The sequence below is a fragment of the Oncorhynchus gorbuscha genome, linkage group LG16 (assembly GCF_021184085.1).
Source record: "Oncorhynchus gorbuscha isolate QuinsamMale2020 ecotype Even-year linkage group LG16, OgorEven_v1.0, whole genome shotgun sequence".
Classification (NCBI taxonomy): Eukaryota; Metazoa; Chordata; class Actinopteri; order Salmoniformes; family Salmonidae; genus Oncorhynchus; species Oncorhynchus gorbuscha.
In genome coordinates this window covers 81214665-81238057 of record NC_060188.1, presented here as the reverse complement: position 1 = coordinate 81238057, position 23393 = coordinate 81214665, and the positions used below count along the sequence as shown (strand labels likewise).

General features: G+C 40.9%; 4 protein-coding genes across 24 annotated transcripts; 2 read left to right on the top strand and 2 right to left on the bottom strand.

Moving 5' to 3' along the window:
• Positions 1 to 133: 133 nt before the first annotated feature.
• On the bottom strand, positions 134 to 14907 carry LOC123999189 (enolase-phosphatase E1-like). Of its 6 annotated transcripts, none has more exons than XM_046304703.1 (8): positions 14513 to 14907; positions 13363 to 13451; positions 8461 to 12872; positions 7469 to 7570; positions 2899 to 3101; positions 1745 to 1877; positions 1525 to 1648; positions 134 to 789 (listed from the first exon to the last, which is right to left on the bottom strand). In XM_046304703.1, the coding sequence occupies exons 3-8, from the start codon at positions 8569 to 8571 to the stop codon at positions 650 to 652; spliced, it is 813 nt and encodes a 270-aa protein (XP_046160659.1). In that variant the 5' UTR covers positions 8572 to 12872; positions 13363 to 13451; positions 14513 to 14907; the 3' UTR covers positions 134 to 649. The 6 variants fall into 6 exon arrangements, with proteins under 6 accessions (XP_046160659.1, XP_046160660.1, XP_046160662.1 ...); XM_046304704.1 differs by having other exon boundaries at positions 14643 to 14907; XM_046304706.1 differs by having other exon boundaries at positions 12731 to 12872; positions 14513 to 14903.
• LOC123999188 (heterogeneous nuclear ribonucleoprotein D-like) lies at positions 8435 to 13942 on the top strand. Of its 4 annotated transcripts, XR_006832404.1 has the most exons (9): positions 8933 to 9190; positions 9950 to 10118; positions 10288 to 10449; positions 10681 to 10812; positions 11032 to 11152; positions 11398 to 11559; positions 12231 to 12337; positions 12749 to 12852; positions 13610 to 13942. XR_006832404.1 is itself a non-coding variant. In XM_046304701.1 (8 exons), exons 1-7 carry the CDS (start codon positions 9102 to 9104, stop codon positions 12299 to 12301), a joined length of 906 nt encoding a protein of 301 aa, XP_046160657.1. In that variant the 5' UTR covers positions 8934 to 9101; the 3' UTR covers positions 12302 to 12337; positions 13610 to 13942. The 4 variants fall into 4 exon arrangements, 3 of the variants coding, with proteins under 3 accessions (XP_046160658.1, XP_046160655.1, XP_046160657.1); XM_046304701.1 differs by lacking the exon at positions 12749 to 12852 and having other exon boundaries at positions 8934 to 9190; XM_046304702.1 differs by lacking the exon at positions 8933 to 9190 and adding an exon at positions 8435 to 8600 and having other exon boundaries at positions 12231 to 13942.
• On the top strand, positions 14322 to 19594 carry hnrnpd (heterogeneous nuclear ribonucleoprotein D). 13 transcript variants are annotated; one of them, XM_046304696.1, is made up of 8 exons: positions 14322 to 14794; positions 15528 to 15696; positions 16045 to 16206; positions 16448 to 16579; positions 16798 to 16897; positions 17045 to 17197; positions 17618 to 17714; positions 18066 to 19594. In XM_046304696.1, exons 1-7 carry the CDS (start codon positions 14634 to 14636, stop codon positions 17683 to 17685), a joined length of 945 nt encoding a protein of 314 aa, XP_046160652.1. In that variant the 5' UTR covers positions 14322 to 14633; the 3' UTR covers positions 17686 to 17714; positions 18066 to 19594. The 13 variants fall into 13 exon arrangements, 12 of the variants coding, with proteins under 12 accessions (XP_046160652.1, XP_046160653.1, XP_046160650.1 ...); XM_046304697.1 differs by having other exon boundaries at positions 14323 to 14794; positions 18983 to 19594; XM_046304694.1 differs by having other exon boundaries at positions 14323 to 14794; positions 17615 to 17714; positions 18983 to 19594.
• LOC123999191 (vesicle-associated membrane protein 8-like) lies at positions 17425 to 21709 on the bottom strand. The gene is made up of 3 exons (XM_046304714.1): positions 21480 to 21709; positions 20748 to 20909; positions 17425 to 20568 (listed from the first exon to the last, which is right to left on the bottom strand). Exons 1-3 carry the CDS (start codon positions 21480 to 21482, stop codon positions 20425 to 20427), a joined length of 309 nt encoding a protein of 102 aa, XP_046160670.1. The 5' UTR covers positions 21483 to 21709; the 3' UTR covers positions 17425 to 20424.
• Between the last annotated feature and the right edge of the window lie 1684 nt (positions 21710 to 23393).

Sequence of the window (23393 nt, the reverse complement as noted above, 5' to 3'; positions counted from 1 at the left end):
ATGGACTTGAGTATAGCCCAATCCTGTACATGTTTCAAAGTGACTCAATGTACAAAACCCGCTGTGCAGTGATGTAGCACTCAACTTCCAAGAGCCTATTTAACCATATTACAGTTAAAGAAATACAAAGTGATCAAATTAAATAGTTTTTATTTAAAATGTTTAAAAAAAGAAAAAAGTAGCCCTGTCATGTCCCTTAAACGTGCAGTCTGCAGACTGGTACGGCTCTTAGTGCTTGTTGCCCACCACCCACCCTGTGCGTAGCCTGAATACCCGACAGTTCCTGTGTTCAACAACAGAGGATCGTCCATCACGTGGCTCTTACCGTTCCAGTCCTTTCATTAGACCTAAGGGCAGCAGGTGCTAGGGGAAGCGGGAACTTGATAGAACAGGGCCAGTGAGTGAGTGTATTCTCCCACTCTCTGGTTGTGTTCTGTTTCTCTACCCTTCTCCCCGAAGTGTGCATTCGTTACTCCCCCTCAGATTTAAAAACAATGCAAAGGTGTAAGATATGGTGAAAACTCCCATGTGAAGACCAATCATTTTTTATATCCCCAAGGGGGAGTCAATGAGCATACACTTTGGGGAGGTGAAGGGGAAAACCAGACGGCAGCATTTCTACCTCCTCCCCCTACCCTCTTCTCCAGTGTTAAGCGCTGCCATTCACTTCCAGTTGGCTGAAAGTTGTAATGAGGTTATAGTGAGACCTTTCTTCCTCTGTCAACTCCATGTTCCCTGGCCGCACCACTACAGCCACGTTCACACCAGCATCCTCCGCTGCCTTGGCCTCTGCAGGGAAGAACAAAACACACTACTGTAATATCCTCCTCTCAGTCATCCATGTTCCATGAGCTACACTAGGATCCCACAACAGCAGGCTTACTCAAGTCCCAGTCATGGTTTAACAGAATGTTTTAAGTTAACATTCTACACAACAAAGGAAAGTAGAACATGTGACATGGAGGCCTCATGGTGGTTGTGGTCCCAGCCCCTGAGGTAACTGTATGACTCTCCATGCGTTAGCGCACCGCTACACTAACATGATGGCATCTGCATTCCCTCAGGGGGAGGCCCTCGCTGCAGTGCAGTAGAGCACTAATACAGTACTGATTTAACTCTGATACAACAGCCTTTCCAAATGCTATTCTGGATTAGTGCAGGGCTAGCTACATGGCTTTGGATATAAACATCTGGTCAATGTATTATTTCCCTTCCTTCATGTTAACCAGTAGGTTATTGGGAACATGTGTGTACATAAAACAGTTCATAATATAGTCAAATAAATAAAGGTTCAAATATGCCTAATTGATATTCTATAAGAAGCAGCTCTACTGGCCTAATGCTGGCTGGGTTGTTGTAGTTCAGGACAAGCCCTTTGACTAGCTAGTGGAAAAATCCACTGTTGAATTCAGAGTAAAAGCTAAGGCTGGCAAGGTGATCCTGCTAGATAGAAAGGCTCTGGCTCAGTCTGATTTATGTAAATGACATTCAGTGTTAAACTAATCCGCTTGCTACAACACTTACCTCGTGTGACATCTGTCAGGAACATGATTTCTTCAGGTGGGCAGCCCATTCTCTCTGCAATCCTCACATAGCTTTTGCTTTCTACTTTAGTGCCTATGTTGGTGTCGAAGTGGCCATCAAATAGCTGACAGGAAGAGAGAATCTGAATTTAGCTGGGAGTGTATTACAATGACGATTAGTGTGTGTTCTAAACAGTGTATAAAAGAGAAGAGTTCCTTACATCTAGTACGTCTCCCTCTACAGAGTATCCAAACAGTAGTTTCTGAGCCTCCACACTGCCAGAGGAGTAGATATAAACCTTCAGGCCCTGCCGTCTCCACCTCCTGATGGATGGAACCACGTCCTGGTACACCCTGGTTCACACACACACACACACGCACACCTTAGTAATCCTGTGTTTTCATCGGGATGAGTCATCGGGTTTGAAGGTGACATTTGGAAGAAATGCGACAGTACAATAGGACTTGATCCTCCCACAGGCGGTTTAGAAGCCATCACCTTGAGTACAATAACATAGGGCTACACATTCATGCAGGGAATAATCTAATCTTGCAATCTGTGTACACATATCTCTGACTTATGTTAACCATGCAGTGAGATTTGCACTAAGATTGATTAAGGATTCATCCCTCCTACAATAGTACCCTCAGACAGTAGTACCCTCAGACAGCAGTACCCTCAGACAGCAGTACCCTCAGACAGCAGTACCCTCAGACAGCAGTACCCTCAGACAGCAGTACCCTCAGACAGCAGTACCCTCAGACAGCAGTACCCTCAGACAGCAGTACCCTCAGACAGCAGTACCCTCAGACAGCAGTAACCTCAGACAGCAGTAACCTCAGACAGCAGTAACCTCAGACAGCAGTAACCTCAGACAGCAGTAACCTCAGACAGCAGTAACCTCAGACAGCAGTAACCTCAGACAGCAGTAACCTCAGACAGCAGTAACCTCAGACAGCAGTAACCTCAGACAGCAGTAACCTCAGACAGCAGTAACCTCAGACAGCAGTAACCTCAGACAGCAGTAACCTCAGACAGCAGTAACCTCAGACAGCAGTAACCTCAGACAGCAGTAACCTCAGACAGTAGTAACCTCAGACAGTAGTAACCTCAGACAGTAGTAACCTCAGACAGTAGTAACCTCAGACAGTAGTAACCTCAGACAGTAGTAACCTTTAGTCATTTTCAGCAGATGCTCTTAGGTTAAGTGCCTTGCTCAAGGGCACAGACAGATTTTTCACCTAGTTGGCTCAGGGCTTCGAACCAGTGACCTTTAAGTTACAGGCCCAATACTCTTAACCGCTAGGCTACATGCCGCCAGTAACCTCCTACATCCCCATTCGTCCAATAGAAGGAACACTCCCAGCTACTTACTCGCCTTTGATTCTCCCGGCAGCGTAGGCCGCCCTCCACATGTGTCCCTGCAGCTGTTTCAGAGCCGTGGACTTCCTGTCCGAAGCCATCTGCCACAGCACGTTGTCCACCACCTCCCTGATGGCTTTCTCCTCGTCCGTGTGCCCAGACTGGTCCAGGGAGTGCTGCGCACAAGCCCGGTGCAGACGCAGGTCCTCCTCAACCTAACATGATGACCGGGACAGGACATGGTCAATCAGGTCATGTTCATTAGGAAGCAGGGTTTGATTACACATTGACAGCGCTTGGGGTTGTCCAACATAGATATATTGACCAACATTTCTGGGGCTTGTTTGGTGCATTGATATTTCAAGGCTGGCCACTGCCCTCCATCAACCACCCCCATCATGAACGGAGACAGGTAGCTCCTGGCAGACAGGAAACTGTTAATTCCAGTCAATTACATATGGAAATCACCATGCTATAATGAGAACTGATCATCGTTCTGCCTTCTCCAATTCAGTAAGCTCATTGGAGAAAAGATCTCATAGCTCAAACCTCCTGGCTGCATATCTTATTGAGGAACCTAATAATGTTCACTAATTTACTTTAAAATCGGTTTGTCTATGAATGTCGATAGTTCATGGCTATGTCAGTGTCCATCAACACCCTGGTTCTGGTCCCCCAGATGACTGATCTAGTCAGCTTTCAAGTGCAAGTTTTGATTTTAGGCAAGTTGTCCTTAAAAGGATTTAAACCACCTTAGTTTGCCAGTCCCTGGTGAAAAAAAGCAGCATCCTGTAGTAGCCAGTGAATATGAATGCAGCTCTGAAAGCTTGTCTCATCTCCTGCATTCACATCATCCCATATGACTTCTATGGTCGGTAGCTAATCAAATACACCCATTATCTGTGACCTACATAGCTATATACAGTGGGACAAAAAAGTATTTAGTCAGCCACCAATTGTGCAAGTTCTCCCACTTAAAAAGATGAGAGGCCTGTAATGATAGGTACACTTCAACTATGACAGACAAAATGAGAAAAAAAATCCAGAAAATCACATTGTAGGATTTTTAATGATTTTATTTGCAAATTATGGTGGAAAATAAGTATTTGGTCAATAACAAAAGTTTCTCAATACTTTGTTATATACACTTTGTTGGCAATGACAGAGGTCAAACATTTTCTGTAAGTCTTCACAAGGTTTTCACACACTGTTGCTGGTATTTTGGCCCATTCCTCCATGCAGATCTCCTCTAGAGCCAGTGATTTTTTCCCTTCAAATATTTTCTTTGGGGTTGAGATCTGGAGACTGGCTTCAAGGCCACTCCAGGACCTTGAAATGCTTCTTACGAAGCCACTCCTTCGTTGCCTGGGCGGTGTGTTTGGGATCATTGTCATGCGGAAAGACCAAGCCACGTTTCATCTTCAATGCCCTTGCTGATGGAAGAAGGTTTACACTCAAAATCTCACGATACATGGCCCCATTCATTCTTTCCTTTACATGGATCAGTCGTTCTGGTCCATTTGCAGAAAAACAGCCCCAAAGCATGATGTTTCCACCCCCATGCTTCTCAGTAGGTATGGTGTTCTTTGGATGCAACTCAGCATTCTTTGTCCACCAAACACGACAAGTTGAGTTTTTACCAAAAAGTTATATTTTGGTTTCATCTGACCATATGACATTCCCCAATCTTCTTCTGGATCATCCAAATGCTCTCTAGCAAACTTCAGACGGGCCTAGACATGTACTGGCTTAAGCAGGAGGACACGTCTGGCACTGCAGGATTTGAGTCCCTGGCGGTGTAGTGTGTTACTGATGGTAGGCTTTGTTACTTTGGTCAAAGCTCTCTGCAGGTCATTCACTAGGTCCCCCGTGTGGTTCTGGGATTTTTGCTCACCGTTCTTGTGATCATTTTGACCCCACGGGATGAGATCTTGCATGGAGCCCAAGATCGGGGGAGATTATCAGTGGTCTTCTATGTCTTCCATTTCCTAATAATTGCTCCCACAGTTGATTTCTTCAAAGCAAGCTGGTTACCTATTGCAGATTCAGTCTTCCCCTGGTGCAGGTCTACAATTTTGTTTCAGGTGTCCTTTGACAGCTCTTTCGTCTTGGCCATAGTGGAATTTGGAGTGTGACTGTTTGAGGTTGTGGACAGGTGTCTTTTATACTGATAACAAGTTCAAACAGGTGCCATTAATACAGGTAACGAGTGGAGGACAGAGGAGCCTCTTAAAGAAAAAGTTACAGGTCTGTGAGAGCCAGAAATCTTGCTTGTTTGTAGGTGACCAAATACTTATTCATTAAAAATCCTACAATGTGATTTTCTGGATTTTTTTCCCTCATTTTGTCTGCTATAGTTGAAGTGTACCTAATGATGAAAATTACAGACCTCTCATCTTTTTAAGTGGGAGAACTTGCACAATTGGTGGCTGACTAAATACTTTTTTGCCCCACTGTATATATTAGAGGTCGACCAATTAATCGGAACGGACAATTAATTAGGGCCTATTTCAAGTTTTCATAATCGGAAATCTGTATTTTTTTTACACTTTTATTTTACTAGGCAAGTCAGTTAAGAATACATTCTTATTTTCAATGACGGCCTAGGAACGGTGGGTTAACTGCCTTGTTCAGGGGCAGAACGACAGATTTTTACCTTGTCAGCTCCGGGATTCAATCTTGCAACCTTACAGTTAACTAGTCCAACGCTCTAACCACCTGCCTCTCATTGCACTCCACGAGGAGCCTGCCTGTTACGCGAATGCAGTAGAAGCCAAGGTAAGTTGCTAGCTAGCATTAAACTTATCTTATTAAAAAAAAATCAATCATAATCACTAGTTAACTACACATGGTTGATGATATTACTAGTTTATCTAGCGTGTCCTGCGTTGCATATAATCGATGCAACGCAGGGGGATGATTTAATAAAAGCGCATTTGCGAAAGAAGCACAATCGTTGCACAGCTGTACCCAACCATAAACACCTACGCCTTTCTTAAAATCAATACACAGAAGTGTATATTTTTTAAACCTGCATATTTAGCTAAAAGAAATCCAGGTTAGCAGGCAATATTAACCAGGTGAAATTGTGTCACTTCTCTTGTGTTCATTGCACGCAGAGTCAGGGTATATGCAACAGTTTGGGCCTCCTGGCTCATTGCGAACTAATTTGCCAGAATTTTACGTAATTATGACATAACATTGAAGGTTGTACAATGTAACAGGAATATTTAGACTTAGGGATGCCACCCGTTAGATAAAATACCTAACGGTTCTGTATTTCACTGAAATAATAAATGTTTTGTTTTCGAGATGATAGTTTCTGGATTCAACCATATTAATGACCAAAGGCTCATATTTCTGTGTGTTATTATGTTATAATTAAGTCTATAATTTGATAGAGCAGTCTGACTGAGCGATGGTAGGCAGCAGCAGGCTTGTAAGCATTCATCCAAACAGCACTTCCGTGCGTTTTGCCAGCATCTCTTGGCAATGATTCAAGCATTGAGCTGTTTATGACTTCAAGCCTATCAACTCCAAAGATTAGGCTGGTGTAACCGATGTGAAATGGCTAGCTAGTTAGCGGGGTGCGAGCTAATAGCGTTTCAAACGTCACTCGCTCTGAGATTTGGAGTAGTTGTTCCCCTTGCTCTGCATGGGTAACACTGCTTTGAGGGTGGCTGTTGTCAATGTGTTCCTGGTTCGAGCCCAGGTAGGAGCGAGGAGAGGGACGGAAGCTATACAGTTACACTGCCAATAAAGTGCCTATAAGAACATCCAATAGTCAAAGGTATATGAAATACAAATGGTATAGAGAGAGATAGTCCTATAAATACTATAATTACAACCTAAAATCTCTTACCTGGGAATATTGAAGACTCATGTTAAAAGAAACCACCTGCTTTCATATGTTCTCATGTTCTGAGCAAGGAACTTAAACGTTAGCTTTTTTTTTTTACATGGCACATATTGCACTTTTACTTTCTTCGCCAACACTTTGTTTTTGCATTATTGAAACCAAATTTAACATGTTTCATTATTTGAGGCTAAATTTATTTTATTGATGTATTATATTAAGTTAAAATAAGTGTTCATTCAGTATTGTTGTAATTGTCATTATTACAAAAACGGTCCCATTAATCGGTATCGGCTTTTTTTGGTCCTCCAATAATTGGTATCGATGTTGAAAAATCACACACACACACATATATATATATATATATATATATTTGTGCTAAACCCAAACCCACTGGATTACAGCAAACAATGAAAACAGGAAATCTCAAATCCATGTAGGCCTCACTCTTTAGAAAAAAATTAAAACATTGTTTAAATATTTTAAAACAGGCGACAATAATAGTTAGCTACACGAGATGAGGTTGCTATGGCTGTTGACACCAAACTCTTAACAGCAGTCGTTTAATGTACTAATCATACCACACAAGCAATCATTAACTGGTTCAACAAATCAAAATGTACAGGTTTTCAATTTAAATTAATGCATGGGTGTTGCATATTCTGTCTGAGATTGTGTGCAGTCACTGCTGACTGGTCATTGTCCAGTTTGCAGAAAACCAGTTACCTGTTTCTTAAGGAGATGCACGTCTTGTTTGCATTCATCTTCTTCCCAGTGCGCCGACAGATACTCCTCGAGATGATCTTTGATGTATGGGAATAAAATGTCCTATAGTAGAGAAATAGCACCGTTATCATGTAGCTAGCTAACAGTCAAACCATCGGTCTACCAAAAAAAACCACCACAAAAGCCATGCATATGTCTCGGTTTGTTGTCCTAGCTACCTTTACAAACGTTATTGGTGTCGTAGTTCCTTCAATATCCAGCAAAAGTGCGGTAGTGTTTTCAGGGATTGAAACACTGGCCATTTTCCTGTCTGAAGCCGTCTACTGTAGTTAGTAGCTAACTGTTAGCTTGGCTATCTAACGTTACCCCGCTACCCAGGCTGGAGAAAAGCGAGCAAACCCTAACAGGGGATTACCAACTCCTTTCCAAATATATATATATATATATTTATGTTACTTTTCAATTAGCTATTGTTGGGTAGAGCAGACTCGTCAGCACACATTAAGCAGCCAGACCCATTGAACGTGCTCAAGAGCAAAGAAAGTCTTCTGTTTCCAGGAAGGCGTGATAATGACGACCACGAGGGTAAAGCACTGCTACTCATAAAATGTTAAATGACAAAACCAAACATTTAGCTAGGTTAGGAAAATAAAAAAGGACACAGTGTGCTGCAATATAACATTGCTCATTTCGCTACAATAGTTGTATTTACTGGTGGGTGGGGCACAGGCCATGCGCAGTCGAATGTCCCATTCCACATATTCTAGAACGTGTGAAGCGTCGCATAACCATATCAAGAGATTCTCTGCTTTGTCGTAGCTAATTATAAGGCCAGTGTTTGGGCACAACATGCGTACAGTGCTTTCAATATATTTGGCTGGTACTGTATGAGTATGACCGGTGTGAAATGGCTAGCTAGTTAGTAGAGCGCGAGTAGTACTTTATTTAAAAAAAACTTCGTTAGTAGCGTTTAAATCGGTGACGTCACTCACCCTTGAGACCTTGAAGTAGTTTCCCAGACCGCGGCTTTGGTGGCGCCATAGGCAACGATGCTTCGCGTGGCACTGTCTGAAAAGTAAACCTAGATGGCGACAGAGCCACATGCGTTTGCGCAGATATCATATTCTCCTGGGTAAATATTACAGTATCTGACAGAAGTGTTTGCAGAGATGTTTGAAACCTCTGTTCAGTCTCTTTGGTGTTTGTTGATAATAATGGAAATCATATGCAGTATTTCGTTTTGAGTCAACAAAAAGGTCATTTACCGTGTTGCTTTTAATTTTCGAACCATAATGAAGAAAGTAAAAACAGAGATTTTAGAATAAATTGCCATTGGTAAAATTGTATTAAACCCAGGAAGTCGTTTGTAATGATGATCATCTGTGATCAGAAGGTAACATTACCAATCAGTAATTTCCGTAAAAAAAGTGCTTGTAGCAAAGACAACAGCGCCTCCCCCACTGAGCCGCCGCAAACAAACCACATCATCTGCGTCACTCCCCGCAACCCAGTCCGCCCTTGATGTCAGCCATTTTACATAGCAATCGCGACTGAATTCGTCCCCAAAAGTATTTTGCAATCAGGCCTAACGTTAAATACACATTTCTATTTAACAACCGGGTGACATTCGAAAATGGAGACCGAAGGCCAGGTTGACTTCAGTACAGACGAGTTTCCAGAGGGCTCCAAGATAAATGCAAGCAAAAACCAGCAGGACGACGGGTAAAGCGGCTTGACGTTAGCCTAGCTATGTTAGCCTAGCTAGCTACTTTCAGCAAGAGTAGCTAGCTAATAGGTGTAGCTAACCAGCTACTGTTATTTCTGCCAGCTGGAGACCACCTACGTTATATTTGATTCAAACGTAGCGTGTTATTGGTCTGGTAACACGTTAACGTGTATTAGGTTACTAGCCAATATTAGCCAGACCCTGTTGTGATCATGCATGCAAAGCTAACTGGCGTCATGTCATTCAGGCCAAGTTCCCTAAGTGGCTAAGTGGGCAAACGGGGTTGGCTATGTGCTGTGACATGTAGTCACCGCGTTATTTGTAGTTAGCTAGTTTATCATCAGATTGACGTCGTTGGTTATTGGCGCTCTTTTTTTCTCTTACACTACGTTAACGTTACTGCTGGTTTTTCGAATACTGACAGAACAACAAATAGCTACACATGTCCTGTACATGCACTTAGTGGCCACCCAAGCTAGAATCAGAAGTGTGTGTGTAGTATCTAGTTAGATACAGTTTACTGATCTAGCTGTTGCCTTTATAGCTAACCGTTCTATACAGTTTGAATCGTTAGGCCTAATCAGCTAGCTGGTGACAACCGCTTGACCTAAAGTAAATTAGGCATTTATTTAACTAAGCAAGTCAGTTAAGAACAAAGTCATAGCTAGTGACTCGGGTTGTTAGGGATGTATAACAAAGACGTAGTTATGACTGTCTGATAGACTGCATTTGTCTCCTTGGTTCTCCATTCACAGCAAGATGTTCATTGGAGGGCTCAGTTGGGACACCAGCAAAACAGACCTCACGGATTACCTGTCGAAGTTTGGAGAGGTTCTGGACTGCACCATCAAAACAGACCTGATGACGGGCCGGTCCCGGGGCTTCGGCTTTGTTCTCTTCAGAGACTCAGAGAGTGTAGACCGGGTAAGCACTAGAACAGACTCAATGAGCAGAGAACAGGACAGGCTGTCTCTTCTTGTCTTGCTCTCTTAATTCTGAACAAAATCATTTCAAGACATACATAGTTGGCATCCACTCACATCACTTGATCACACACACACCCTGTTTTACTGACACATTATCCTGTATGCAGGTGTTGGAGTTGAAGGAGCACAAGCTGGATGGGAAGCTGATCGATCCAAAGAGGGCCAAAGCCATGAAGGGGAAGGAACCGCCCAAGAAGGTGTTTGTTGGAGGCCTCAGCCCAGATACCCCAGAGGAGGAAATCAGAGAATACTTTGGCGCTTTTGGAGATGTAAGAGTGACAATGAGTGCACTGTCAACGTATTCATATGTTTTATTCTACGTTTTTAGATATTGTAAACCCACACTTTTTTGGAAGCTGTAAGTCCACTGAGCGAGTGTGGCAATGGAGCTAGAGCTGATGCTATTGTATAATTTACCGCCTTCACGTGGTACAAAGACTGAGGTATGCAGAATTATGATTACTGTCTTCATTAGCCACTGAGAGAAACCTTGTTTCCAGATTGACAGCATTGAGCTTCCCATGGACACCAAAACCAACGAGCGACGTGGGTTTTGCTTTGTGACCTACTGTGAGGAGACTCCTGTTCAAAAGCTGTTGGAGTGCAGATACCACCAAGTTGGGAGTGGAAAGGTAGCTGGATTCCACTTATTCACAATGACCATTTGAACGCTGTTACACATCTTGCGCTGATAGGCAAAGCTATTATTTCTATGCTATTTAACCAACTTAGTTTAGACAGCCATTTTGAAGAATGTTGGCAGTCAAATAACATGTGACTGTAGGTACTTGAAGAAAGTGTCATCACTGTTTTCCACAAGTGTCTTGGTTAATGGGCTGATTTCTCTGCAGTGTGAAATCAAAGTGGCCCAGCCCAAAGAAGTGTATAGACAGCAGCAACAACACAGAGGAGAGCGGGGAGGCTACGAAGGAGGGAGAGGAGGTGGAGGATACAGGGGCCGGGGACGAGGAGGTACATCTACCCTATGACACTGAAGAATGCACATCTTTTTTCTCCCCCCCCATCTGTCCGTATCATTATTTATTCTTCCAACAAGGAATTTCTTGTGTGGCATTTGACACATGCAACAATGACAGTACTGACAACTGAAAAGGGCATGCATTACAGTATATTGAAAAGAAAATCAAGACATACAAATGCCTTTGAAACTACAATATAGGCTTGTCACACTGAACCTCTCCATTGTCTCTGTGCAGGTCAGAGTAACTACAACCAAGGTTACAACGGCTACTACAGCCAGAACTATGGTAGCTACGGCAATGGATACAACCAGGGCTACAATGGCTACGCGGGCTATGACTACTCTGGCTACAACTATAATAGTTATGGTTATGGACAGGGATACGACGACTACAATGGTAAGCTACACTATTGATGCCAACTATCGAAACAAGCAGTGCCTTTCAGCCCCCAACAACAACTCATGTACTTCTAGCTAAGACAACAACAGGCGGAAAAAATTATCCTTGTATGTAATCAATAGCTCTGGAAAAAAATAAAACAGATGTCTGTAATGCTGCCTGCCTTGGGTCTCTTTGCTCTGGTGCATGTTTGAGGGGTCCTCCATATCGAGGCAATGCACTTTTATTTTACGGGGAACACTTGCAACATTAATGATCATTCAGCTCATGTAAAGTTCTAAGATTACATTTGTATTGCACACACTTCTGAGAGTACTTTTAGTTCAATTCCTGGGTATATAATATAAAACACAGCTGAGCTTAGAGTTTTTGGTACATATGTCTTGACACATGATTGTGCATCTCAATACTGATACAATAACAGTGAATTTGAAAGTCCAAGCAAAAATAACACAACTGGGTTGACAAACACTGCAGACTACATCCCACTGATATGTGATTACTGCTGCCATTTACCCCCAAAAAGAAAAGTGAACTTTAAAAAAACTCCCATGCACCGTGACTGCCATGTCAACTAAACTCCCTTGATAAAAACCTTTTGCTACGTTTTTGTTTAGTTAGCCTGTGACACTCATCTTTCTGATCTCTAACCCTTGACCTTCCCATAGGCCAGCAGAGCAGCTATGGGAAGGCCTCTCGAGAGGTCACAACCCACCAGAACAACTACCAGCCTTACTGAGCTGATCTGATCCAACAGGACCTGCTTAGAATTCTGGTAAGACAACACTCTCACCCGAGGCTTGACTTTTAAAACAAAACTTCAAAATTTAAAGATCAATAGACACCAAACAATTACTCTAACCTATCATGAGAGAAAGCAAGTGGTTACTATTACGATGCACACCCCCATTTTGACAAAACTAAAAAGTAATGTCTATAGATCTTTAATTGCAAAAATGCTTGTGCAGCGTTTTATTTTTATTAAGCTCTCCAGAAAAAACGTATGCTTTTTTTCTGTAGATTCTCCTTTTTCCCTTGCTTTTTAACAGGTGTTCATAAGGAAATAACATAAAGAGACTTGATAGCATTGTTAACAGGTAAAGTACTGCTAAGGGTACAGAGTAAGGACCTATCCTTAGTTTTCCTTTTCCTAACTCTGATGTTGTACCTTGTTTGTACCTGCCAGCGGGGACTTCATTGCAGGCCGTGTGTCGCCTGATCACGACAATCTCTGGGCGACGCACATAGCGGGCAGAGAGCACGGCATGCACAAGAAAACGCTGTCCTGTGGTATGGTCTCTTCACACTTCCTGTAACCAGCGATAAACAAAAAGAAACATAAGAGAAAGGAAATTAATCTCTTTTCAGTTTTTAAAGTGTTTGCTATAACGATTTGTCTGAAATTGATTTTTTACAGGATATTAATATGAAAGTGTAAAAATGTACGTTTGACTTGTATGTGTTTCTCTTAATTTTAGTGGTCTTGTTTCAGTTCTGGACCAACAGTGTTTTTTCTATAATGAACCCCTTTCTTAAATTGCTAAAACTCATAATGATTGCTTTTTCTTTATAGCCCTTAGAGAACTTCACTTGATAAACACCAAAACTTTTTATTTTATTTTTTACTTAGGTGTTAAAGATCATATGTAAACCAGCTTTATGGTGCCATAAAAAGCTGACAACTCAAAATATATTATGAGCTATTTGTGTATCTGTCTTTAAATGTCCACCAAAGTTGTTATCTTTTAGTTTAGATGAGGTCACATTTGGGCTTGGTTCTTAATGATGAAATTTACTCACCAATTCATTGGAGCTGAAGCTTTTGCTGGCCGGTGAGCTGTTACAGGACCGGTTACAGAACCTTGGTGAAGCTGAGTTCTACACATGATCTTTAAAACGGAATGGGGAAAAATAAACTATTAATAGTTTAAGTTGACGACACAAGCAGAAGTTAAACAGTGAAACATGGACGTGCAAGGTTCACTGTGCCCTGCAGAGCTCCAAAGTTGGTAACATCAACTGTGTTGTGTTGTGTCCTTGTTTGCAGACGGGCTGGCTGGAGAATGACCCTGTACCCAGGTGGAAGCTTTGGGGGCTGAATCCTGTCCTGTCCTCAGATCAGCTCATGTTTTAAACACCAGGCCCTTATTTCGTTGTCCTCTTCCTGAGTTGAAGCTGGCATGCAGTGTGTCTGACTTTGTAAATAGCGAGGTTGCTGCTTTTTGGTTCCAGTCCCCCCCTTCCCTTCATCTTGTAGGTCTAGGTTTCATGTAATGTGTTCTTATCACCTTGATTTTCAACCTGTCCTGCTTTTGTTTTAAACGTGGATTTTCTGCAGCTTTTTGGATAAAGGGATTATTAAAGAGGGTACAAAACTCAAGAGCTTGACTTTGTCATACTTGATATTCTGTTTTGCATTTCATAACACCGAACTATAGCTGCCGCGTCATTCTTTGACTTGAACATTTAGGCCTGTAGGTACTTCAGCCTAGGTGCAGTCATCGATACACACAACAGTAATGTACTAAGAGTTTGTTTATCGTGACATGAGAATAAACCCTGCCATATTTTCTAGATCTGTTTAGCGATATTATTGCGTATGGAACCTGTCAAATTCAGTCAGTGCGAAAAATATCAACCTGTTGTCATACAAACCAGACGGTTATATAACATACTGCAGTGCAATACGTTTCAAAGCATAGCAAAAGTTGTTCTATTTGAGAATTGCTTTCAACTGGAAATACACCTCCCTGAAGCAAGTACCACCATTTTATACATGACGCCATTATGTTTACGTAGCTGCCTAGCAAAATAGCAAGCTGCCAACAGCTGGTATCTTGCAAACATATAAAATAAAGTAGTACAGTTGGTCATTGTCAGCAAATGCAGAGTGGGTGGTTCTGTTGTGACTGTTTTATGCCTAGTGTCTGATCTTTAGCAACCTACTAACCTGTGGCAAAATAGAACGAGTCCCATTTCGAACGCAAACGAGACAGACAGCAGCTGTAGTACGCAACCTCGACAGCAGCTGCTTAGCTAGCTACCTTTAGCAATTTGTGCCACATTAAAAAATGTCGGACCTTGAAACCGGTGAAGATCCAACTGTGGTGAAAATGGAGGAGGACGGAGAGGCTAGCACCGAAGAGCAGACGCCGACTGTTGCAGAGGGCGGCCAGGCAGGAGAATCCGAGGGATCAAAGATTGATGCCAGCAAAAACGAAGAGGATGAGGGGTGAGACCGCTAACTAGCTAGCCTAACGATAACTGTCGTTCCCTATATGGCTAGCTAGTTAGCTCAGTTTTGAAGAAGGGACAAATAGCTAATTGTTATAATTTTGACATTTCCTCGCATCGTTGGCAAGCTTAAATGAGGAATAACTTTAGTTGAATGCCGATACCTAAATATTACAGACAGGGTACTGATGATGGAGGGATGGATGATCCCTTCAGGGCAGGTCAGTCAGGTCAGCAGCATCACTGTCTCTCTGTTGTGGCTGTCATCCTTCAGCTCTCAGGCGACCAGAACCTTCCATTTTGCTAACATAGACAGACGGTGCTTGCTGGATTTAGAGTTGTGTATGTAAGAAATGGGTAGAGATAGGATACTGCTAGGCAGATGCTGGGGTGGCCTAGGGATGCTGTCTCTGGGTAAGTTTTAGTGGCGACCTGGGAGATGTTAGTTAAATCATCCACTACAAACATACAGCTTGTAAAAGCTACAGCATTATCAAATGATGTCTTTGCTAATTTTCATAATCATAGCTATAATGATAACGTTGACCCTAAACCAGGACTTTGGCTATGTTCCCTCTCTAAAGGTTTTAACTCTTTCTTTCCTTCTTTCCTACTGACGGGTGAAAGGAAAGCATATGATAAAATAACATGATTAGAGATAATTGGAACACAGCTGCAGTCTGAGAATTTGTATGCAGAATGGAAATATCCGTATCTGTCTCAAAATGCAGGAAAATGTTTGTTGGTGGTCTGAGCTGGGACACAACAAAGAAGGATTTGAAGGATTACTTCTCCAAGTTTGGGGAGGTGGTAGACTGTACCCTGAAGCTTGACCCCATGACAGGCCGGTCCCGAGGGTTCGGCTTTGTTCTGTTTAAAGCAGCTAACAGCGTTGATAAGGTATTCCTGATTGTGTTCAATGGTATTGATCATGCTGGATGATTGTGATATATTATATCTATCTCTCTTATATAGTGTGAATATGGTATTATGTTTACATTTTAGTCATATAGCAGAAGCTGTTATCCAGAGTAACTTACAGGAGCAATTGGGGTTAAGTTCCTTGCTCAAGGGCACATCAACAGATTTATCACCGAGTCAGCTTGGGGATTCGACCTAGCATTGTTCTGGTTACTGTCCCAGCACTCTTAACATCTATAGAATGGCAGCAATGGGATGGGAATCTTTTTTTGCTCTTATCAGTTTCTTTATTATAATGATGTTTTATCTGTGGCTTGCCTCTGGTAGGTAGTTTTACAGAAGGACCACAAGCTGAATGGGAAGGTGATTGACCCTAAGAAGGCCAAGGCCATGAAGAACAAGGAGCCCATCAGAAAGGTCTTTGTAGGAGGTCTTTCTCCAGATACTCCAGAGGAGAAGATCAGAGAATATTTCGGTGCCTTTGGAGAGGTAGGCTACTACAGTAGACTTAAAATATATGCTATATATATATATATATATTACGTTGTCAGATGTTCTGTAGAGTTTTATAGCCTGGGTGCCATTTTGAATGATCGGATCAGACCAAACTAGTTAGCGAAACGAGCTGATATTGAGTGTTTGTTTCCTCACAAGTCGACAAGCATTCTAAATATTTCCAAACCTTGCTGAATAAGAGGTTATTATATTCCTGTGTTGTCTGTGTGAACAGGTGGAGTCCATCGAGCTCCCCATGGAAACCAAAACCAACAAGAGACGAGGCTTCTGCTTCATCACCTTCAAAGAGGAGGAGAGAGTAAAGAAGATCATGGAGAAAAAGTACCATAATATAGGATTAAGCAAGGTACAGTACATCATGGCTTGCCCTGCTAATACTTCCTACAGAATATGTTCGGTAGCTCAAAACTTTGCCTTCAATGCATGTTTTTCAGATGGCATTTCCTTGCCAGGTCCAGTTGGTGATCTATTAGTATTATTAATGAGAATACACTGCAGTGTAATGTCAGTCAGAGTTTGAAGCTTTAAAGCATGGTTATTGAAACGTTTTATTCCTGTCTTCAGTGTGAGATTAAGGTGGCCATGTCCAAGGAGCAGTACCAGCAGCAGCACTGGGGGGGAGGAGGCAGAGGGGGATACCCCTCCAGGCCTCCCGGCAGACAGGGTAAGTTGGCTGGATAGAATAGGTCGTTTCCTGCACCAATACTAGTACTGTATTACATTTGAGTAATGATATGTATGATGTTGTTTGTTAAATCATATGTTTTTGGTCAATTCAATAATACCAAATGGACAATTTGTTGTATTTCAGGACCCAATCAGAATTGGAACCAGGGATATGGCAACTACTGGAACCAAGGTTACGGCAACAACTACGGCAACAACTACGGCAACTATGGCTACAACAACCAAGGCTACGGTGGCTATGATTACTCTGGTTACAACAACTATTACGGCGGATATGGTGACTACAGCAGTATGTAATCTTTTTGGTGAAGGCACACTAAGAAAACAATGTACTTATTAAGTATGTAAATAACATGTATGTATTGATAATTTGACAATGGATTTTCTTCTCTTTAATCTTTAATCTTATTGATTAACTGTATTTATATTTTAGTATTTGAGTGAAATTCCATCATGCTGTACATGCTGTAAATAAATATAAAAAAATGACATTAAAACCAATAATATTGTTAAAAACGCATTACCTTTATTCATTGTTTTCTGTTTCCTAAATTACTAAATATTCAACACAACAAAGGAAATATGTAATGAAAAATGATTGATTTTGAATATGTACTACTATCTTAACTAAGAGCTAGAACTATCATTTACTCATATAATTATGCTTTTTCTGTGTGTGTTTGTGTCCAATCAGCAGACCAGCAGGGTGGTTATGGGAAGTCCCCCAGGCGAGGTGGTCACCAGAACAATTACAAGCCGTATTGATGTAACAGAAGTACCACACCCACAGACAGGTATGTTTTATAAGTCACCTACAACAAACCTAGATAATGTGCAATGTATCTACCTCTGTATAATAATAATAATAAACCCTCATAATGTTTTTCTCTTTATAGTTTTTCACAGCACCTGAAAAGTGCTTTACAGTAGTCTTAACATAGAGGCTACAGTCTTTTTTTGGTGAATTATTTCTGCTGCCTCTTATGAGCCATTTTGTAACTGTAAAGTTAACAGGTATAGTACTACTATTACTACAGTAAAATGGATACGAAGAGTTAAGGATTTACAAGGGAAAAGAGAGTGAAAGAGAGAAAATAATAATGTTGTCTCCTAACTCTGACATATACCTTGTTTGTACCTGCCAGCGGAGCTTCCTTGCAGGCCATGAGCTGACCTCCCCGGTACTCTCTGGCCCGCTCAATGCGGACCGGGTACGAGAGGCGTACGCTCTCGAATGCTGCCATTTGGTATGGTCTTCCAACATCCTGTCTCAGCATTGTAAATAAAAACTAAGTGGGACATGTCCGGCTTTGTCCACTTTTTTTATTTTCATTTGTTTAATTTCTGTAATGTGTTTTTTTGTAATGTAAAACTTAAATACAAATTATGTAATTTTAATGCCATTTTTTACAGGCCCTTACTCCCCCGTCAAGTAATGGTAAATTACAACATGATACTGAGAAAATAACTATTTACTTTTCAAAGGACACGGCTTTCTCTGGACTTTCCAGTGTCTTTTTCATTCCTAATCATACCTGTAATTCTTGCTTTCTTTATTTAGCTCTTGTAGCAGTAATAGCCAGTAGTCCATGAGCTAAAACCTGGTTTGTACTTGGATGCTACTGCGTTGGAGAAGTGCGTTATTTTTGTACTTGTATTGTTTGCTTGTGTTACTGACAGCGGTGGGAAAACTTCTCCTTTAAACGTTAATTTTCCTCTAACAAAATTCTCTTTTTAACCTTTTGAGAAAGTATCAAAGTATCTCTACGTTTCCTGGAAATTTGCATGTAATGCTTTCTTTAATGTGTATCTTTTTGACCAATTGAAGGCTTTACTCATTGGTTTTGTATTTGGGCTTTGAACTCTTTAATTTGTCACACTTCAGGATTTCTAGCTTATGGACTAACTTGTTTTTAATTCTTAATTGTAAGACATATTTTTATCTATTGTATTGTGTTTTCTTAATGGAAATGGTAAAGACGGGATTCCTTTGACATTTAGTTGTAGCCCTACTAGTAGTAACCTTCATCATTAACAGTTTGACTTGTTTTGTCTTTTTCAGGATGGAAGATTGAAGGATATCTTGTGAAGGAGCGTTGGCAGACGAAGTGACAGGTTTCAGTCAAGAGTTTCCTTTATTATGGACGGCTTGAGGCAGGACACAGTCAGAGTATTCAGTTGATCTACGCACATTGAATTTATGTTCAGTGTTGTATTTCGTTGTTTCTTCTTGCAAAGCTTTTAAAAGTTTCCTATTCGTCTTGTATTGAGTTACACTGTGTGAAAGGAATATATGCAGAATTATATTTAAGAGTTGATTGTTCACTTACGCTCAGTGTTATCCCTTTTGTTAAATGTGTGTAATATTCTATGTAAATTGCTTTTTGTTAAGGCATAAATTACCATTATTGAAACCCAAATAGGACTAGGATACTTAATTGTCCCTGAGGTGGAAATTTGTCTTCGATAAATAAAATTGGATTGGTCAGGGCCAGAAAATAAATTATTTATATTGCGGTCAAAAGCAAATGCAAATGGGCCCTTAAATAAATCTACATCCTTTATCGTAGTTATCACAAGTAAACATTTTGTTAATATATATTTGACATGGTACACAGAAATATAGAACATTCAGAAATCATCAAAACATTTAAATAAAAAAACGTATCTGAAATTGAAATGGATTGTTTTTTTACAGTGTGAACTGTTTGTTACATTAAGCTTTACCCTTGGACAGTATTATATTGCTAGTGGAGTGTAACTGTATACTGTAATGAAGTGAACTATTGTGACCATAATTTCTAAAGCATTAAATCAGCAGTTGAAACAATAACAAAGCGACCTGCCCCCCTGTTTCGGTTAAAAGTTGAGGGATGGGGTTGGAGAAATGTAACTACTCAAATTCATAGACAGTGCAATGGATGTAATGACTGACTATCCATGATATAGCATTTGTAGTTTTAACCATGGTTTGAGGATATAGTGTTTGTTTACATTTACTTTGTTTACAAACATTGAAGTAAAACAAGCTCATATTTTGGGTTCTGGTGGGGTACGACAGTTGAACTAAACTCATGAGGCATTTATAAGTTAAATTCTTCAAGAATCAATGGGTATAAATCATTAACTTATAAATCAGAAAATGTATGTAGCAACTGCAGATTGCCCCTTTAAGCACAAATATAAAGCATTCAATGAACCCTAATGCTGTGGGAAGAGGCTCCTTACCTGTAATGTTTCTCTTGGGACAAAAATACACAATCAAATGTATCTACAAAAATGATGAGATGTATGTTATTAAACATCAAATGAACAGATATAATCTAAAAAACAATCAAACAAATTCCAGGATGCTTATTTACAGAAGTCATAATGTGAAATGTTATATTTTGTCACGATACTTTACATAATCCACCTTGAGCCTCAAAACATGACTGTTGGTGATTGTGGTTCATCCTATTCCTTTTAGCGAGAATGTAGTACTGTAGGAGTCTGTGAGGCAATTTAACTGGGGATGACACCTGTAGCAAACAGGATGATGAGGATGAGGATGATCAGAACTATCACTCCAATGATGATCATCATCTTGGCGTTCTTCCACCAGTACTTCCGGGCTACCCGCGTGGATGTCCTCTGAAAGGAGTCTGCCTGAAAATTCAAGGAATTATGGAAGGTTAAGTCAAATATAATTGGGTTTCAAGCAAGTTTAAGCAGAAACAGACAGGCAAACCAGAAGCATATTGGCTGTTCAACACCTTTCTCTAGACTAGAGGGACCACTACTTATCACCTCAAAAAATACTATTGTCTTTCTCTTATAATACTTACGGTTGCTTGTAGGTCATGTGTCTTGTCAACCAAGTCATCTAACCTCTCTCCCCTCTCCAGTACTTTGTTGATGTTGTCTTTGAGTATAACTTTAACTTCATTGACTTGGCCCTGCACTGAGTCCATCTTAGAGGAGGCTGGCTGTTGAGAACTGTAGTCAGCCTACGGAGAGGAAGAGGAGAGAATCTGCTCTGAATATTATCAATATATTAGGTATGACATACCATAGTTTTCAGAATAACATGACACTTTGCTACTGTATTGAAATGTTAATCTGACTTCGCAAAAAAAAACAAGACTCATCCATATCAATTCACACAAATACAGGAGCCAATACACAGGGCAGAATGCAATTCAACAACACCAGGATATACAGTATAATTTGAACATATCTGAAAGCAAATATTTCTCTATCGCTCAGCCTCAGCCATTCCTGTATTGACACATTCCCGACTAGACAGTTTTTTTATCACTTCCTACAAAACAGCTAGGTCACTGCTTTCTTTAGTCCCAAAGGTTATTGGACTGTCAGACATTTACTTACACGGAAGTCACATGTAAATAACTATATTCACAGCCTAGCCTGCCTGATCCTGTTGTTTATAGTCTTTGTTCCTTTAATACCACTGCTCTACTCACTGTAGTGCTTATAGTTCAGATCATTAGTGTGCCCTCAAGGCATATGACTGCCTCACATTCACAGCTTCCACATGACAAAGTAAATACACTTACCATGTCAGAACAAATTAATTTATCCACAAAACAAAGAACTACTCCACTTCAGAGGGTAAATGTTTCACAAAGATGTATTATCCAGACAAATTACTAGCATAGAAAATAAAGCGACAAGTAAAGTATGCTTCAGACAGCTGTAGATTGAGACACAGGCGAACAGGCAGGTACAGACACAGGTTCCACACAGCGCTGCCCCTCCCTGTAGTTACACATTAACTACTTCTGCTGCACTGGAGCTCTACCATTGGCCTGACGTTAGTCACTCATCTCTTTACATAGAACTAGGATTAGTATAATTGAGATTGCTCTGAAACCCCCCAGATGTCCATGGTCCACCCCATAGTGCACATATAGCACTTGAGATAGAAACAAGATTTGGAGAAATTACATGACAAGCTGAACTTCTGAATTTGAATGCCCATTCTACCTATTCTGATTCTATGTGTCTTTGGGACATACCATCAGCTGTCCTAGCACGTGATGCAGGTCAGCACTGGTCAAAGGTCACTTTATTTATCAGGGGGCTGTTAGCAAAGGAACTGCAGATCTTGAAGGCAATAAAAAGTGAAGTCACTTGCTTGCTACATAAGCTACATCTGATTTCATAAGAATGCTAAATAGTTAGTTAAATAGTTACCCGGACTATCTGCATTGACTCTTTTTGCTCTAACTTTTTTGATTCATCACACTCTGCGGCTACTGTTTACTATCTGTTACTTTATTCCTATTCATATGTACATATTTACCTCAATTATGTACCTTGTAGCCTTGCACATTGACTCGGTACTGGTATCCCCTGTACTGTAGAGCCACCTTATCGTTCCTCATTGTGTATCTATTATTACGTGTTTTATTTGATTATTTCTCTATTTTCTTTTTCTCTGCAATGTTGGAAAAGGGCCCATTAGTAAGCATTTCACTGTTAGTCCACACTTGTTATTTATGAAGCATATGACTAATACAATTTGATTTGATTTCCATGGCTGGCCATGTTGTTCAGATCGCTCTGTTCCAAACATGAGGCTAGTACCAGGAAGAGGAGGGCATACACTTATTTATGGAAATAAGCTCCACTCTTGTTATTTTAAAGAGACAGATATTCCCTCCCTCAAAGCAGTCTAAATGTTTTGACATGTTTGAGTGTTACTGTATTTTATAGTAAAACTGAATCACTCTTCTTCTCTAAATAGGGTATAACTTGAAGAAAATAAACAATTTCACATGAAACGTTCCCCTTTCTTTGGCCATCAAACAGTAGGAAAAGACTACTGTAGGTATGTGTAACCCATATGATATCCCCTTGATTTGTGGTGAAATATGTCCTTGTAACTCCATCTATTCCAGTACAGTATAAGGTTGTAAATGGATATTGTTAAGAAATTAATGGGCCCTACTGGACTCATACTGTAGCTGAGCTCTGTGACACAGATTTAGACACCCCATGCTCTGACAGGATGTGGTATCTGAACCTGATTGCCAGCACATGGAATTACACATACTGTAGTGTAGTAATAGTTTGCTCACCCATCCAATGGAATGGTTCTTCGATACAGAGCTCCAAACGGCAGTTGGGTTAGGAATAATTGACCCCTACCCCCCTCTCTTTCTCACACACACACACACACATAAAATATTGCACCTCTGACAGCAAAGTCAGCAAGGATGATCTAGCTTCTAGCTACAATGCAGTACGCTATTGGCATGGTCTTGGTTGATAGGCATTTATGCTGCAATAGTTTGTGTCGGGGGGCTAGGGTCAGTCTGTTATATCTGGAGTATTTCTCCTGTCTATCTGGTGTCCTGTGTGAATTTAAGTATACCGTCTAATTCTTCCTCTCTTTCTTTCTTTCTCTCTCTCAGAGGACCAGAGTCCTGGGACCAAGCTTCAGGACTACCTGGCCTGATGACTCC

Excerpts from the sequence above, each read along its gene's own strand:
- LOC123999189 (XM_046304703.1), bottom strand. The coding sequence starts at position 8,571 with ATGTGGCTCTGTCGCCATCTAGGTTTACTTTTCAGACAGTGCCACGCG. Across the intron at positions 1,878-2,898 it reads GCCGGGAGAATCAAAGGCGA|GGTGTACCAGGACGTGGTTC; the intron begins GTAAGTAGCTGG and ends TGTGTGAACCAG. Across the intron at positions 1,649-1,744 it reads TAGAGGGAGACGTACTAGAT|CTATTTGATGGCCACTTCGA; the intron begins GTAAGGAACTCT and ends TCTTCCTGTCAG.
- LOC123999188 (XM_046304699.1), top strand. The coding sequence starts at position 9,102 with ATGGAGACCGAAGGCCAGGTTGACTTCAGTACAGACGAGTTTCCAGAG. Across the intron at positions 10,119-10,287 it reads ACTCAGAGAGTGTAGACCGG|GTGTTGGAGTTGAAGGAGCA; the intron begins GTAAGCACTAGA and ends TCCTGTATGCAG. Across the intron at positions 10,813-11,031 it reads ACCAAGTTGGGAGTGGAAAG|TGTGAAATCAAAGTGGCCCA; the intron begins GTAGCTGGATTC and ends ATTTCTCTGCAG.
- hnrnpd (XM_046304687.1), top strand. The coding sequence starts at position 14,634 with ATGTCGGACCTTGAAACCGGTGAAGATCCAACTGTGGTGAAAATGGAG. Across the intron at positions 16,898-17,044 it reads CAGGCCTCCCGGCAGACAGG|GACCCAATCAGAATTGGAAC; the intron begins GTAAGTTGGCTG and ends GTTGTATTTCAG. Across the intron at positions 17,210-17,614 it reads CGGATATGGTGACTACAGCA|CAGACCAGCAGGGTGGTTAT; the intron begins GTATGTAATCTT and ends GTGTCCAATCAG.
- LOC123999191 (XM_046304714.1), bottom strand. Across the intron at positions 20,569-20,747 it reads CACATGACCTACAAGCAACC|GCAGACTCCTTTCAGAGGAC; the intron begins GTAAGTATTATA and ends TTGAATTTTCAG.